Raw genomic sequence first — 15,412 nt, forward strand, 5'->3', positions numbered from 1 at the left:
GATTCTTCAAATAACAAAGATATTTTTAAAAATAAATAAATAAATAGAGAAACCTTGAACTACTGAAGAGCTTGCTCCCCCAGCTGCTTGCTCCTGCACTCCACATGCAGCCTTGTCTTCGGGAAATGTGAGTCCGGAACCCTTCAGAGCTACAAGATATTTCTCGTGGCTTTTCTTCGCACATGCATTTTCTGCACCACCTGAAATGTATTTCAAAAGGTTTACGTTCACTCTAGGGACCAGCCTTACCAAACCTTATTGCAGGGGTGGCCACCTTTCTGCAGATGTGCGGTGTGCAGCTGGTCAGGGGCTGCATGCCAGTGGGCAGGGCAGGGCAGGGCAGGGCCTGGCATTCCTCCCCCTTACACACATATTCTCCCCACCTCACAATAACAGTTTAATCTTCCCCTTTGCAGCTGCATCAGGAACTCTGGTGCAACTTTAACCATTCAAGTCTGCATGCCACCCCCAGTAATCCTGATGCAGCTAAAATTTCTGCCCTCACACTGCTATCGGCAGTGCAGATATTGCAATTTTAGCTGCACTGAGAGCTCTGGGCAGGCAGATCAAAGCCTGCACTCCACAGCCATCCCAAGGCAGCTAAAACTGCTGCCCCCCCCCACTGCTTAGCAGCACTGTTACAGCAACCCTTCCACCACCGCCCAACTGACAGCTGATCAGATGCAGAAAGTGAACTGGGCTTCCTGGGGCTTAGAAGGCTGCACTATGAGCAACCAAGGAGAAACATGAAGCCCTTGAGTTGCTCACATGTGCCTTGTAGCATGAAATGGGTTAGAAAGTTTGACTGGAGATGAAAAAATAAATAGCCCACAGAATTAAATACCGTATTTTTCGCTCCATAAGACGCACCTAGTTTTTAGAGGAGGAAAGGGGGAAAGCCCTGGTTTTTTGAGGATCAGCTCAAAGTTGTGCAGCTTCTTTTGCAAAGGGGGAAAAGCCTTGTTGGGGGGATCAGCTCACAGTTGTGCAGCTTCTTTTGCAAAAGGGAAAGCCCTGTTTTTTTGAGGATCAGCTCACAGTTGTGCAGCTTCTTTTGCAAAGGGAGAAAAGCCTCGTTTGGGGGGGTCAACTCACAGTTCTGCAGCTTGTTTAGGAAAGGAAAGGGAGCCAGTTCTACAGTTTTCAGACAGATAATCTAATCAGCCAGTCACATGTCACTGGGGAAACAAACAGCTTCCATCTGCAGAACATTCAATAATGGAGGCCTGGGCAAAGGGGCGGGGCAGAAAGGGAGCCTTATCTCTCCCGATTGCTTGCTGATCAGCTGTTCAGTGGCTTCCTTTCAACACCCCCTTCTCTCTTTGTAAAAAAAAAAAAAAAAAAAAGCACAATCTGCTTTTGGCCCCTGGGCGATTCAGCTCCAGGGACCACGCATTCGCTCCATAAGACACACAGACATTTCCCCTTACTTTTCAGGAGGAAAAAAGTGCGTCTTATGGAGCAAAAAATACGGTACATTTTTTACTTTGCAACACGATATTCATCCTATAACTCATTTGATGCATGGGATTAACATACCTTCCTTAAGGCATAATAACACACCAACTCACCAGAGCTAAGATCTTTATAGAACTGCTGATTTGTCAAAACCTGAGTAAGGACTGAACGCATCGCTCCTCCCATTTTTGTCAGATCTTCCAGAAATGAAATGTGGGATTCCAATATCTGAAGGACTTTGTGAAGGTCTTTTTCTGATGGAACATCTAGAACTGAAAAACAAACAAGCAATAAGCTTGTAGCAGGTTGAGCAAACCGTTCTAGCTACTTTGTGGCTCCTTACTTATTATTCTGTTACGACATCACCCCATCCCAACCAATAAAATTTTAGATTATACACCACTTGCTGATTACAATATTTGTATGAGACATAAGCTGCTCACATCTCTATGATCAATAAAGAAAGGAAAAAACAGTAATAAACTTTTTAAACCAAGCAACTGGCTTTTCTTTTCTTTTTATATTCATCACAGGATGTTGGAAGTTCTCGTTTCCTTTCCACAGAGTCATGCCTCTCATTCCCCCAATTCTTACATTATCAGGTATCTAAATTCTTCCCTTACTCTCAAACTATTGTTATGGCTCTCAGTTATCTTAACCTCTATCTCAGCATTCACACCATGGCTTAGTCTACTCAAAAGTATAATTCTCTCCCACTCCACTCTTTTCTGTGTAACCCAGGACACTCTCCATCAACTTTCTCTAGGATTTCGGCTTTTCTCCCATTTTGCAAAATATAAGGAGTTGCTTACATGGGTGGCAGGGAGCAGACTAACCTCAGCTTCCCTGATCATATTCAACTTCACAATCCTGACATCACACTTTATTAAAAGCCCACTTGCAATTCACCAACAGTTTGAAATCATCCTTACCTTCAGAACAAAATGAACTGTCGCAAAAATGAAACTAACAACACTTATTAGTTGCACTGGGAATCTGCCTTGTGAACTTTTCCAAAAATATTAATAAGCATCCATACCTGGTTCGTCATAGCCTTCCCGTAAGTACTGAATAAGACAGAAGATGAATTGTGGAAGAACTAGTTCTGACATTATCAACAGATCTTTTGGAACAGACGGAACTTCTGAGCTTGATTTTATCCGATGCCTTTTGCAAAACCTACAAATAAAGTTATACAAAGTTAAACATATTCAGCCACCTAATTAATAAGAAAGAACAGATAGTTGCTAATTTTGAAAAAAAAAACAACAACCATGCCATGGCTGCATATGTAAACATAAGCCTAAGTAGAGCTTTTTTCAAGGGGAACTCATAGGAACTAAGTTCCGGCAGCTCTCAGATGGGCTCCTTTGCCATTCTAAGAGAATGAGGGAGGTTTTCCAGCACCTCTTTTTCTAGAAAAATAGCACTGAAAATAATGTAAGAAGAGCCCACTGGGTACAGCATCCTGATGTCATGGTAGCTAACCAGATTCTTACAGAAGGCAGGACATGAGTGCAACATCACTTTCTTTCCTTGCAAGTTCCAATAACTGATATTCAGAGGCACAGCCATTGTTACTAATTGCCACTGATTACCATGACCTCCATGAAACTGTCCAATATTATTTTAAAGCCATCCATGTTGGTGACTATCACTAGCTCTTGTGGGAGCAAACTGTACAGATTAACCGAGTGAAAAGGTACTTTCTTTTGTCTGCCCTGACTCTTCCAACATCCAGATTCATTGGATTTCCCCAAATTCTGCACTATAAGAAGTGAAATACCTTTCTCTATTCACTTTCTTCACACCATGCATAGTTTTACTCACTTTTTCTCTAAACTTAAAAGCGCCAACTGTTGTCACCTTTCCTCATAGGAAAGGGAAGTTGCTTTGTCTCCCTGGTCATTTTGGTTGCCCTTTTCTGAATCTTTTCCAGCTCTATTGAGCTGAAGAGACGAGAACTCTTTATACCCACCAAGTAATGCAAAACTATCCAAGTGATGGGAAACTTGTGACCTTCCAGATCAGGCATAGGCAAACTCAGCCTACAACTCCCATCATCCCTAGCTAACAGGACCAGTGGTCAGGGATGATGGGACTCCACAACTACATATGGTCGGCTACAGATTCCCCATTCCTGCCATAAACTATAGAGAAACTGGGAAGAAAGTTCAAAGAAAAACTCTAATCATAGCATTTCTCACAGGTCACTGATATAGAACTTGCCACAGAACCATCTGTACTACTAGACAAACAACTACTGGATCTTGCAGTACTACCGTATATTCCGGCGTATAAGACGACTGGGCGTATAAGACGACCCCCAACTTTTCCAGTTAAAATATAGACTTTGAGATATACTCGACCACAGATTTTCCACCCGGCGTATAAGACGACCCCCGACTTTTGAGAAGATTTTCCTGGATTAAAAAGTAGCCTTATACGCCAGAATATACTGTAGCTGGAATGCTTTTATTTGCACACATTCAGAAAGCACAGTTTCTCACCCAACTTTAAGTGCTACAACAGTAGCAGAGTTACAATTTTAGGGGAAATGAAAGAGAAAGAAGGATTATAATGTATTTTACAAAATGTTTATATCAAATGCAAAAATACAGGTCTGGAAGACAACTGAAGCTCTTTCAACACAAAAGACAAAACATAAATCCAGCACAGAGAGAAATCAAACTATTTGCAGATAATTTGTTGTTGTTGTTCAGTCGTTCAGTTGTGTCTGACCCTTTGTGACCCCATGGACCAGAGCACGCCAGGCACGCCTATCTTTCACTAAATTATCTTTCGCAGATAATTTAGAGTTTATTTAAGATGTGATTTGCCTTGACCACACAAAAAACACTGGTCTATCCTTCCAACGGCAAAAAATACCAACAAAAGAAGGTGTTTCCTGCTTGGCATGGGGTTGGACTGGATGGCCCTTGTGGTCTCTTCCAACTCTATGATTCTATAAGAAAAGCTGCAGAGACATTAAATGGTTGAGGAAATAGAGACTCCACGCATTATATAAAAAAAAGTTTTGGGGGAGAACAGAGTCTATATAATTCCTCCTAAGACATAACTGAAGAATGTTTCACTTAAAGGTCTGGTACAGAACACATTCTCAGTTATGCATGAAGAGTTTCACTCAAAGTATGCCCAATACCACTTACTTGAATAAACCACTGAAATAACCTTTGGCTTCTATTTTGTTGCCCTGCCAAGTACGTGTTCGTGAAGGATTGCTGTCAAAGCAAAATCCTCAGCTGATTTATTTTTGTTTTTCTCATATGACTTTCCCTTCTATAATTCATTCAAATTCTCACTTTACTTGTCATAGCTAATGTAGTTTCCTTAGATATTAATGATCTTGGCATGATCTTTAGTTAAAGAGCATCCTCTACATAAATACAAACGAAGTTCTTTCGTTTGTTTTACAGCTATATAAAAACGTAACAGCTATTTCAGAAGTGCATATTCAAGACTCACATACAAAATTAGTGCACAAAAAATGTCATAGAAAAGCGTAGGGGTAAAATAAAAATGCCAATACAAATGTTTCACTAATAATCATAAGCCTGGGTTGTTGTTGTTTTAAAGTATAACTGGATGGATTTAAAAACAGAAAACCACTCAGTGATTTAAAAAGCCACTTCATAATTACCTGGATTTACCAAAAAGCATCTCTCAGCATTTGACTAGTTTTGGGTTTTCGGGGGGTGGTATTGGACAAAAGCCACACTGCAACTATCAACTACCTGATTCTGAGCTTCTATACTCTTATTTATAGCCCCCAAAATTTCTAAAGTGTCAGGGGGAAGAGGTAGATGAATAATTAAATCCATCTTGATTTCAAAGCCAAAATGTATTCAGGCAAAGCAAATATTAGAAAGTTTAGTTTGATAAGAGATTGTATATGGGTTCCATGATCACTGCAGATGGTGACAGCAGTCACGAAATTAGAAGACGCCTGCTTCTTGGGAGAAAAGCAATGACAAACCTAGACAGCATCTTAAAAAGCAAAGACATCACCTGGACCATAAAGAAGGCTGATCGCCGAAGAATTGATGCTTTTGAATTATGGAGGAGACTCTTGAGAGTCCCATGGACTGCAAGAAGATCAAACCTATCCATTCTCAAAGAAATCAGCCCTGAGTGCTCACTAGAAGGACAGATCCTGAAGTTGAGGCTCCAGTACTTTGGCCACCTCATGAGAAGAGAAGACTCCCTGGAAAAGACCCTGATGTTGGGAAAGATGGAGGGCACAAGGAGAAGGGGACGACAGAGGATGAGATGGTTGGACAGTATTCTCGAAGCTACTAACATGAGTTTGGCCAAACTGCGAGAGGCAGTGAAGGATAGGCGTGCCTGGCGTGCTATGATCCATGGGGTCACGAAGAGTCGGACACGACTGAACGACTGAACAACAACAACAAATATGGGTACACAGCACTGTGAATCATAGCTTTATTGAAAACCGTCCATTGGCTCAGCAGCCAAGGAGGTTATTTTAAGAGGCGTTACACTGGACACAATCAACCAGGGATTTTAGCAAAAAAAAAAGTAGTGCCAGGCAAAATACAACTTGAACTTTATTTCTTTGCATGCTAGAAATTATTGCTGTGGCAAAAGTACCAAGAAACCTGATCTTTCACACAGCTGTTAATGTTGACCTGAAAGAGAGGGCAACTGCTTGCTATGATGGAAAACTTAAAACATAAAACAGATAAAGGATGTTCTTGACTAATACAGTCTTGATTGGTCTGCTGGATATTCATACAGACCATGGAAAGGGTAGACAATATTAAGGAGAGGTGAAGAATGAATGAGAACAATGAGAAAGAGAAAAATCTAGAATAGCAGAGGCAAATTCCAATTCCAGAACTTGAAACAGTCCAAAAGATCTCAGCTGTAAACTAAGCAGTCACACACAAAATAGCTCACTTTCCTCCAACCCCATCAGTTACCCAAAAGGGACTGGGGTAGCTCCTTAGCTTAAATAGTGAGTCTATCAAGTCAGTGGGAAGAATCAGCAGATTTGCCAAGACATAAATGGGACCACAAAGTCTCACTGGATATTGGTTACTACAGCAATTAGCATACTCTTATGTTATAAACACATTCACTGTTTTCACAAGCTACATTAATTAATGCAAGACTGTTGGGAATTAAATACTAGTTATTACAAGTATCTGAGGAGGTGGTAAGCCTTTTTCTGAAAAGTGGAGTTCACATGTTTGAATTCTCAATCTAAAAGTTTCCCTGAACAACATAGAAACTAGCCTTCTTTTCGACATGCCAGTTTTCTATGTGTAGGATACACACACTCACTCACACACACACACATAGTAAGGGGGGAAAGTATTTGATCCCCTGCTAAATTAAATTTGCCTGTTTGCCTTCTCACGAAAAAATGACCAGTCCATAATTTTAATGGTAGGTTTTTTGTAGCTGAGAGAGACAGAATAACAACAGGATTACTTTCCCCCCTCACTCTGTGTGTGTGTGTGTGTGTGTGTCTTTCCAACACAACACATGAATTAAAAGAAAGACTTGCTATGGAATCAGAGAGCAACCATTAACAACCATGCATGCCATCCTCCAGGGGTAACAAAACATTGGATAAAACTTTACAATACACTGTAATTCCTGATATGACTAGAATGCAGCTTCTTGGCTGCTAGTGCAAATTTATTTTGCAGAACTTCCATATTGTACTTTGCTCCAACTTCCCAGATTTCTGCATTTGCGCTTTAATTTTAGCCATAAAGATCTTGAGAACAGCATTAATTCATTGGTTTTCTTTGTACAGAAAAATCTGCTGAGCTGGCCAATGGACCTGGCTCTTGATAACTTAATGGCACCCAGGTGTAGCTTCCATGAGAGTTTCACATTGACATGAAGTCCAAAGTATTTGAACAAGTGGTCCAATTCAAGGAGATAGCCATCTATGAACACCTGAATGTAGGTTCCCTCTGGCCACATGTAACAACCTTACAATTCCATTCATTATTTCTGGGAACTAGGCTTAACTGAGTTCATTTGCACATCAGCTTCAAGTATATACGGTAGTCCAGGAAACATCTTTATTGACTTTTGCTACATCTACTTCAAATGTGATGATATTGGATTTGTCAAAACACACCGTTATTTATCAACCAAAAGAATATTTGGCACATCTGAAAACCTAAGTGCAGACTGCCACTACACACTATCACTAAATTAAAATAATCCCAATCAGATCCTGCATTCCCACTTCATTGTCCCCACATTCACATTGCATCAATAATCAACGATGCAAACTTCAACAAGAAGAATCCAGCAACACACCACAGATTCTCATAGCAATTTAGCAGTCAAACAGATCAAGAAGCAATCTTTCTAGAAACTATGACAACTGCATTATGTTCTTTTCCCCCACTGAATTTATAAGGCACAGCTACATTTTAATTATAGGCTTGCCTGCTGCAATGACACAGCATTAGCACACAAAAATAAAAACAGCCAAGTTCCACAGCTGGCACTGCCAACAATGGACAGTGTCTATCATGGTGATCAGACGACACTTGGGAATTGTTTACATACTGGCATACCTTCAGAGTTCACACTTCAGTCCTTACTAAAATGAGAGTAGGGGATAGGATGACTCCAGCCATCACATGTGTTCAATATGACAGCTAGTGACTCTTCCATAATTTGGCAGCACTTTGTCTTGCCCCGCCAATAAAAAACTACTGCGCTGCTGAAATTACACCCTCACAGCTTTACATCTGTCCATTACTACAGCAACAGCAGGTACTCCCACCCTCGAATGTTTCAAAAAAACAACAAGCCACTTAGCACACTATACCCTTTGACTTCTCCCAGGAACCACCACACTGGAGGGAATCCCAGTACAATTAAATAACGTAGGATGGGGTGGTTGACTCCCGGCCAAATCATGCCCCCCACAAATTTTTCTGTCCCCCCGCCCCATAAGACTCCACCCATTTTGGAGCACTATGTGTCTGGCCAACTCAGCAAAGTAAAAGAGGTAAAGGAACCCTGGATGGTTAAGTCCAGTCAAACTTGAATATGGCGTGCGGCATTCCATAGATTATTGTATTTTAACGTTCTGTTGGAAGCCGCCCAGAGTGGCTGGGGAAACCCAGCCAGATGGGTGGGGTATAAATAATAAATTATTATTAAATTATTATTATTATTATCTCGCTTCAAGGTGAGGGAGGCAGCATTTGTCCACAGGCAGCTTTCCGGGTCATATGGCCAGCATGACTAAACTGCCTCTGGCGCAATGGAACACCATGATAAAAACCAGATCACACGGAGAAGCTGTTTACCTTCTTGCCACAACGGTGCCTATTTATCTACTTGCACTAGCGTGCTTTTGAATTGCTAGGTTGGCAGAAGCTGGGAGAGAGCAACAGGAGTTCACCCCGTCACGCAGATTCGAACCGCCAACCTTCTGATCGGCAGGTCTAAGAGGCTCGGGGGTTTAGACCACAGCACCACCTGCTTCCTGTGCCAGCTCAGCACCTTGCTCGGAAAGGCAGACTGTTCATTCCTGGTCATCAGATCGATCATATAGATTAGTGGGAAGGGGCTGATAATGGATCAACTGAGGAAGGGGGCTCTGTGTATATGTGGGCTACATGCATGAACAAGCAAGATTGCAGGGAGACTGCAGCAACATCCACAGCACCTAGAGGTTTGGCAAAATGTGTAAGTGGCACTGAAGCCAAAACACGTGTGTTGCAGGAGCAAACTTGGAAGTACCTCCTTTCTACAGTTACCTTCTACCTGTAACGAGGGGAAAGAGGGGGACCACACACAAATTGTAACACTTGAACAGGCTGACAGTGTTCTACCTGTAAGCATCACTCTTCCCTACAAATTATTTCTGCATCCTTACCGGTGTGTCTATCTTCCCCTGCCCCCACAACTGGAGACCCAAATCCTACAATCTTTTCACTCCTTTTAAGTGCATTAATGTACACAATATTTCTGCTTTATGCCACACAAGAACAGGAGCAAGAAGCACTAGGCTGTGCAACATGAAGACTACAACAGCCAAAGGGGGGGGGGGGAATCTTAGGTGTAAGAATGTATACCAAACCTTGCAGCATCACTCAGTGCCCACTTGGTCTATAACCCCCCCCCCGGGCACATACAGACCAACACAACCAACCAGCAGAAGGCAGAAGAATTGTATTGTACGTATGGCATGGTTTGGAGCAAAATCTGAAGACTGTTTTCTGGATTAGTTACTCTTTATCGTGCTTTTGTGGATAAAACCACATGGATGTAATGTGTCTGTAAAAGCACAAGATCGTAAGTTTGCTAGCATTCTTGATCAACATGATGAAATGTGTGATCATGTGTATTCATTCCATGGGCATGCACCCATCTGTCTTCTCCAATACATACATTTCTCTCATTACACATACCACCAAATACTCAGAAAATCCCTAGTTTGAAACTCACCTCTCTGTCAGATAACTGGATCATGTGGCGCATTTAGACCATTTGAAAGTGCTACGGAAATGTTTACTGTTACAATGCTCCACTTTTGGTTTCACTCTCAATGTTTTCACATAAGCATGCACACACCATTAACTTGTAACATGGATCAAGGATGCATTTACAAGACCACCAACCACAGATTAGATACCAGCAAGATTCACCTGTCAAGATTTGCATAATATACGCCTGATTGTTGTTCTTTTCTGCCCTTGGAATGCATACTTCTGGATGAAGCGAGAATTTCAACCCACATGGCAAACCGCACAGAGGTAGCAAACAGATAAAGAGTGCTGTGGCATCTTAAAGCCTTTCACACTGCAACACAAGCAGTGCAAGTCGGTGCACATTGAGGACAGAAGGCAGAAAGGTCAACCGTGGGTGGAGCAACAGCAAATGACACACAGAGCAAATTAATTCTAGTTTTACCCCAATCCTACCAAGTTATATAACGGGGAGGCTTCAGAGAAGGAAGCCAACAATCATTGCCACCTCCTGGACTGGATGCTAGGCTGAAGGAGGGCAGATGGGGACTGCCTAAGGCCAAACTGAGGTTGGTGGTGCACAACCACCTTTGCCCCAATGGAAAAACCTCTGCTGGACCAAAGTTTCCATAAAGCCCACTTCACCACATAAACTTATTCCACAAACAGGCTGCAATTCTGCATGCATATCGGGAAGTTTTTAATGTCTGGCGTTTTATTACGTTTTTATGTGTGTTAGAAGCCGCCCCAGACAGATGGGCAGGGTATAAATAAAGTAATAATAATTATTCAATCAATGTGTGCAGCACTTTAAAGAGTGCACAAGTCCCATTTAGTTCAGTGCGGCTTTGCTTCTGAGCAGACACGCCTAGGATTACACGGCGCATATGCCCTGTGGAACGCCCTCCCAGCAGATGTCAAACAGATAAACAGCTATGTGGTTTTTAAAAGACACCTGAAGGCAGCCCTCTTCAGGGAAGTTTTTAGTGTTTGATGTCGTGTGGGGTTTTTACTATTTTTTGTGGGGAGCTGCCCAGAGAGGCTAGGCCAACCCAGTCCGATGAGCAGCATATAGCTATAATAATAATAATAATAATAATAATTGTGTTACAGGTGGGTAGCCGTGTTGGTCTGCCATGGTCGAAACAAAATAGGAAATTCTTTCCAGTAGCACCTTAGAGACCAACTGAGTTTGTTCTTGGTATGAGCTTTCGTGTGCATGCACACTTCTTCAGATGTGAATAATTGTGTTGTTGTCCATCTGTGGAGTCAAAACAGAGCCCACGAGTGCAAAAACAAGCTTGCTCCGGGTTACTTAATAGGATGGATTAGGTCAGGATTTTGCACACTCAACCGGTCCTCCCTGGTACTATTATTTTCACCACTATTGTCTGTGAAAGGGAGGGAGTGAGGGTCTCTCGCTTTTCTCCCAGATGCCAGGGCTGCCAACTTGAATAAAATATTTTGTATTGGGGTGGGGGTGGGTTCAAGGTAAAGACCCACCCCACATAACCGATCGCATGACGTGGCGCACAAGCACCACTTGAATGGCAATGCCCATCCACTTTGGGGGTGCCCCCTCGGATATTTTATGGAGGGGTGGGGGGGAATGCCACCCACTCGCAGACACCCGCCCGGGAGGCCTTCCCACCCCCCCCCCCCTCCGCCCTAGACAAGTGTCTCCCCTCACCCCCCACCCCAACCCAGCCAGCCCCCCGTCGCACTCACCCGGCCTCCCGCATGACGTTGCCGTCCCCGCAGTCGCAGGCTCCGCCGGCCTGGCTCCGGAACATGTTGTAGTCGTGTCCGGCGTGCTCGCCTTGGTGGAAGCACTCGGCGCACAGGCTCATGCAGGGCGAGATGCCGCACGTCCGGCACCGGTAGGCCACGAAGTTGGCCGTCCACACCAGGCCGCACAGCGTGGCCGGGTCGTAGGCCCGCACCGCCTGCACGAAGCTGTCCCACGGCTCGCCGCCCGCCAGCAGGCAGCGGCACCACGCCAGCGCCTCCGACACCGACTCGCCACCTCCGGCGCCTCCGCCGCTCGGCGGGCTCAGCACCGTCTCCAGCAGCGACCGCAGCTCGCCCGCCGCGGCCTCGCTCTCGTCCGCGCTCAGGCTGAGGGCCGCTTTGAGGCGCGACGCCGTGGCCCGCTTCTCCTGGGCGCTCGAGCCCCCGGCGGCGCCCGCCATGACGACGGCGACCTCCGAGGCTTCTTCTTCTCCCCCCCTCAGCAACCGCGACGCAGCTTCGGCCGCCGGGCTCCTTCGCTCTCGGCCCTCTCGGCTCCGCTTTCCCCTCCCTTCGCCGCCTCTCGCGATAGCCGGGAAAGCCGGCGCCCTGCCCGCTCGCCTCAGGCCGCCTCCTCGGCTCCGTCGGCCGCCGCTGCCGCCTCCTTCTGCTACGGCTGGCTGCTGGCGGCGGCGCCTCCCCGCCCTGATGTTACTGTACACACCCGCCTCCTCCGGTGTTCAGCCTCGGAGGAACCTGCGTGTTTACATGTGTGTGTGTGTGGAGGGCGGCAGTGCGGGTTGGTGCGCCTACTACACACGTGAAACGCAAACCATTCGCGGCGTTCACACGACTAGCCAAGCGGCGCGTTTCGGCCAAACGGCCCTTCTTCGCGTGTCCGCTCAGAAGCGAGACGCGCGTTACGGAAACCCGACCTAACTCTAACTGGAGGCATAGGAGCCAACTCCTAGGGGCCGAAGAGACACCCCTCCTTTCCATAAAACATTTGAGGCCAAAGTTAATGGCCATTGTGCACCGCATCATGTGATCGGTCATGTGAGGTGAGGTTTACCTGTCCCCCCCCTCAATATTTTATTCAAGTTGGCTCCCCTGGGTTGTTTAATAATAATAATAATAATAATAATAATAATAATAATAATAATAATAATAATAATAATTTTTTTAAAAAATATACCACCCCACTCTGGGCGGCTCCCAGCAAAATATTAAAAACACAATAAAACATCAGACATTAAAAACTTCCCTAAACAGGGCTGCCTTCAGGGCAGTCCACAGAACAAAATCAAAATATATAACTACAAAATATATAATCAAAATAAAAACAACAACCCCCAGATAGTGTTCCCCAAACTTGGGTTGCTGCAGCTGATTTTTTTTTGGGGGGGGGGACTACAATTCCCAACATCCCTGACTACTAGTGCTGCTAACTAGGGATGATGGTAGTTGTAGTCCAAAAACAGCTGGAGACCCAAGCTTGGGAAACACTGGTTTTAAGAGAACAACCGTGTGGGTGGCATGCACATGTGGGGGCCTTCGAGGAACGCATAAGGAAGGTTGACGACGTTTTTTGACCGATGGTCCTTCCCTTCAGGCACCCACTAGGTTTGGCAGCAGTGCTAGATTATCAGAAAGGTAGAGTAGGCAGGCTATGGGCAGAGTGGGCTGCTCTCCCCTCCCCAAAATCAATAAAAATCAAATCTGAGGTTCTGTGCCCCCCTCAACAAAAATCCTGGCTACGCCCATGGAGTAAGCACCGGCCTATGGGCCCCATGCCTTTTAGGGGCCCCACAACAACAGATCAAAATAATATTGATTTGTTCTTGAAAGAAAATAACAATCAAGGAGGGGTACTCCACTTTATGCACCTCTACCTTGGATGCGTCCCACTCATGATAGCACTCTGTTAACCTCTGTCACCGCAGGCAGTGGTACAGAAGGCCCAGCACTAAAATCGGTGAAATAAAATGGTTCCAAATATGCAAAAGCCACAGAAAATTTTGAATCCATGTGCCTGGGTGTCCTCAGTACTGGATTACCAAATAGGCAGAGTAGACCTAGGGCCCCCACACCTTTTGGGAACCCCGCGACAACGGATTTAAATAATATTGATTTGATCTTGAAAGGAAATTAAAATTAAGTATTAATTAGAAGATAATTTGCTTGGGGAGCACTGAGGTTTCGACTGCCTAGGGTTTAATTGGGCACTGGCTGCCCTTTCTCCCCGAAAGCTAGGCATGGATCGGCTCATGCTACCAACAAGTGTTGGGTTTCTGAAAGCAGCTTATTCGGCCAAGAATTGTATACTGCTTCCCCCTAACATCTTACATAAGCAGCTTACATGAAATGCAATAGTTAAAAGCTGCCATCTGTACTGAAGTTAGCACGTTTGAATCCTGGGCTTTTAAGCGGGTTTGCAATCACTTAAAAATCTGTGCAGGGTGAGCTCCCGTTGCTCGGTCCCAGCTCCTGCCAACCTAGCAGTTCGAAAGCACATCAAAGTGCAAGTAGATAAATAGGTAACGCTCCGGCAGGAAGGTAAGCGGCATTTCCGTGCGCTGCTCTGGTTCGCCAGAAGCGGCTTTGTCATGCTGGCCACATGACCCGGAAGCTGTCTGCGGACAAATGCCGCGGCTCCCTCGGCCAATAAAGCGAGATGAGTGCTGCAACCCCAGAGTCATCCCCGACTGGACCTAATGGTCAGGGGTCCCTTTACCTTTTAACCTCGCTTGTAATGTAATGGATATCATGGACAATATGGATAGATACCAAACATAGACTATGAAATAATATGCAGTTGGAAATGCTGACAATAGGACCCATGGAGGGGGTGGGGGGAAGTTGCGCGATTCAGAGAAATATCATTTTATGGATATGTATTTGGCATTGTAATTAATTGTTCATTTTGTAAAATCAAATAAAATCATTTCAAAAAGAAAAATCGCTCAAGAATGTTGGAATCTTCCAAAAAAGAAAAAAGAAAAAAAAGCTCCACAACATTCGGGGTGTCCTGTTTCTGTTTTGTTTTTTGAAACATGGCAACCCAACCCTGGCCTGTGTGCATCCGAAGTGACAGTTTCGTACCCATTTCTCGCGCTTCCAGGGCAGGCGCCGGATTCCTGCTCCGGGTTTTCGCTGCAGCAGCAAGAGGAACTAAAGCGAGGGGGCTGCTGTTTCTTTTGTGTACGGGGGATCTCTTAAGAAACAGCACAAAGCGGAAATGTGATCTTTCGTGGCGTGGAAGCTGCAGAGAAGAAGGTAAATGCAGCTTCCTGGAAGCCACTTATTATTTTGAACAACTATGTGACTTTTAGAAGGCATCTGAAGGCAGCCCTGTTCAGGGAAGCTGATGTTTCATTGTATTTTGAATATTTTGTTGGGAGCAGCCCAGAGAGGCTAGGGCAACCCAGTCAGATGGGCGGCATATAAATGATTAAAAAATTATTATTATTATTATTATTATTATTATTATTATTATTATTATTATTATTTTCTTGCTGCTGCTGCTGCTCTTTGCACCGTCTTCCCGGGAACGCGAATACAACGGTGGAAGAGAAGCTCCTTTTCCTTTTGGGAAGGTTCTTTTCCTTCTTTTTGGGAAGGTTCCTGTCCTGTTCACGCTTCATTCAGGCGCAGCTTTACTTCCGAGTAAGCGTGCAAGGGAGCTCAATTTATTAATTTTCAATTACAACCCAATAAATAGCCTC

General features: G+C 44.5%; 1 protein-coding gene across 4 annotated transcripts in view; it reads right to left on the reverse strand.

Moving 5' to 3' along the window:
• Positions 1–12,171, reverse strand: part of UBR3 (ubiquitin protein ligase E3 component n-recognin 3) — a 90,055-nt gene extending 77,884 nt beyond the window's left edge. For 3 of the 4 annotated variants that reach the window (XM_033168380.1, XM_033168367.1, XM_033168361.1), the window contains exons 1-4: positions 11,685–12,171; positions 2,498–2,637; positions 1,572–1,730; positions 55–200 (exon numbers count right to left, since the gene is read on the reverse strand). In XM_033168380.1, coding sequence (XP_033024271.1) covers positions 55–200; positions 1,572–1,730; positions 2,498–2,637; positions 11,685–12,148 — 909 coding nt within the window. In that variant the 5' untranslated portion in view covers positions 12,149–12,171. The remainder of the gene's footprint in view (positions 1–54; positions 201–1,571; positions 1,731–2,497; positions 2,638–11,684) is intronic. The other variant, XM_033168374.1, reaches the window with a different exon arrangement.
• Between the last annotated feature and the right edge of the window lie 3,241 nt (positions 12,172–15,412).

Source organism: Lacerta agilis, chromosome 1, assembly GCF_009819535.1.
Source record: "Lacerta agilis isolate rLacAgi1 chromosome 1, rLacAgi1.pri, whole genome shotgun sequence".
Lineage (NCBI taxonomy): Eukaryota > Metazoa > Chordata > Lepidosauria > Squamata > Lacertidae > Lacerta > Lacerta agilis.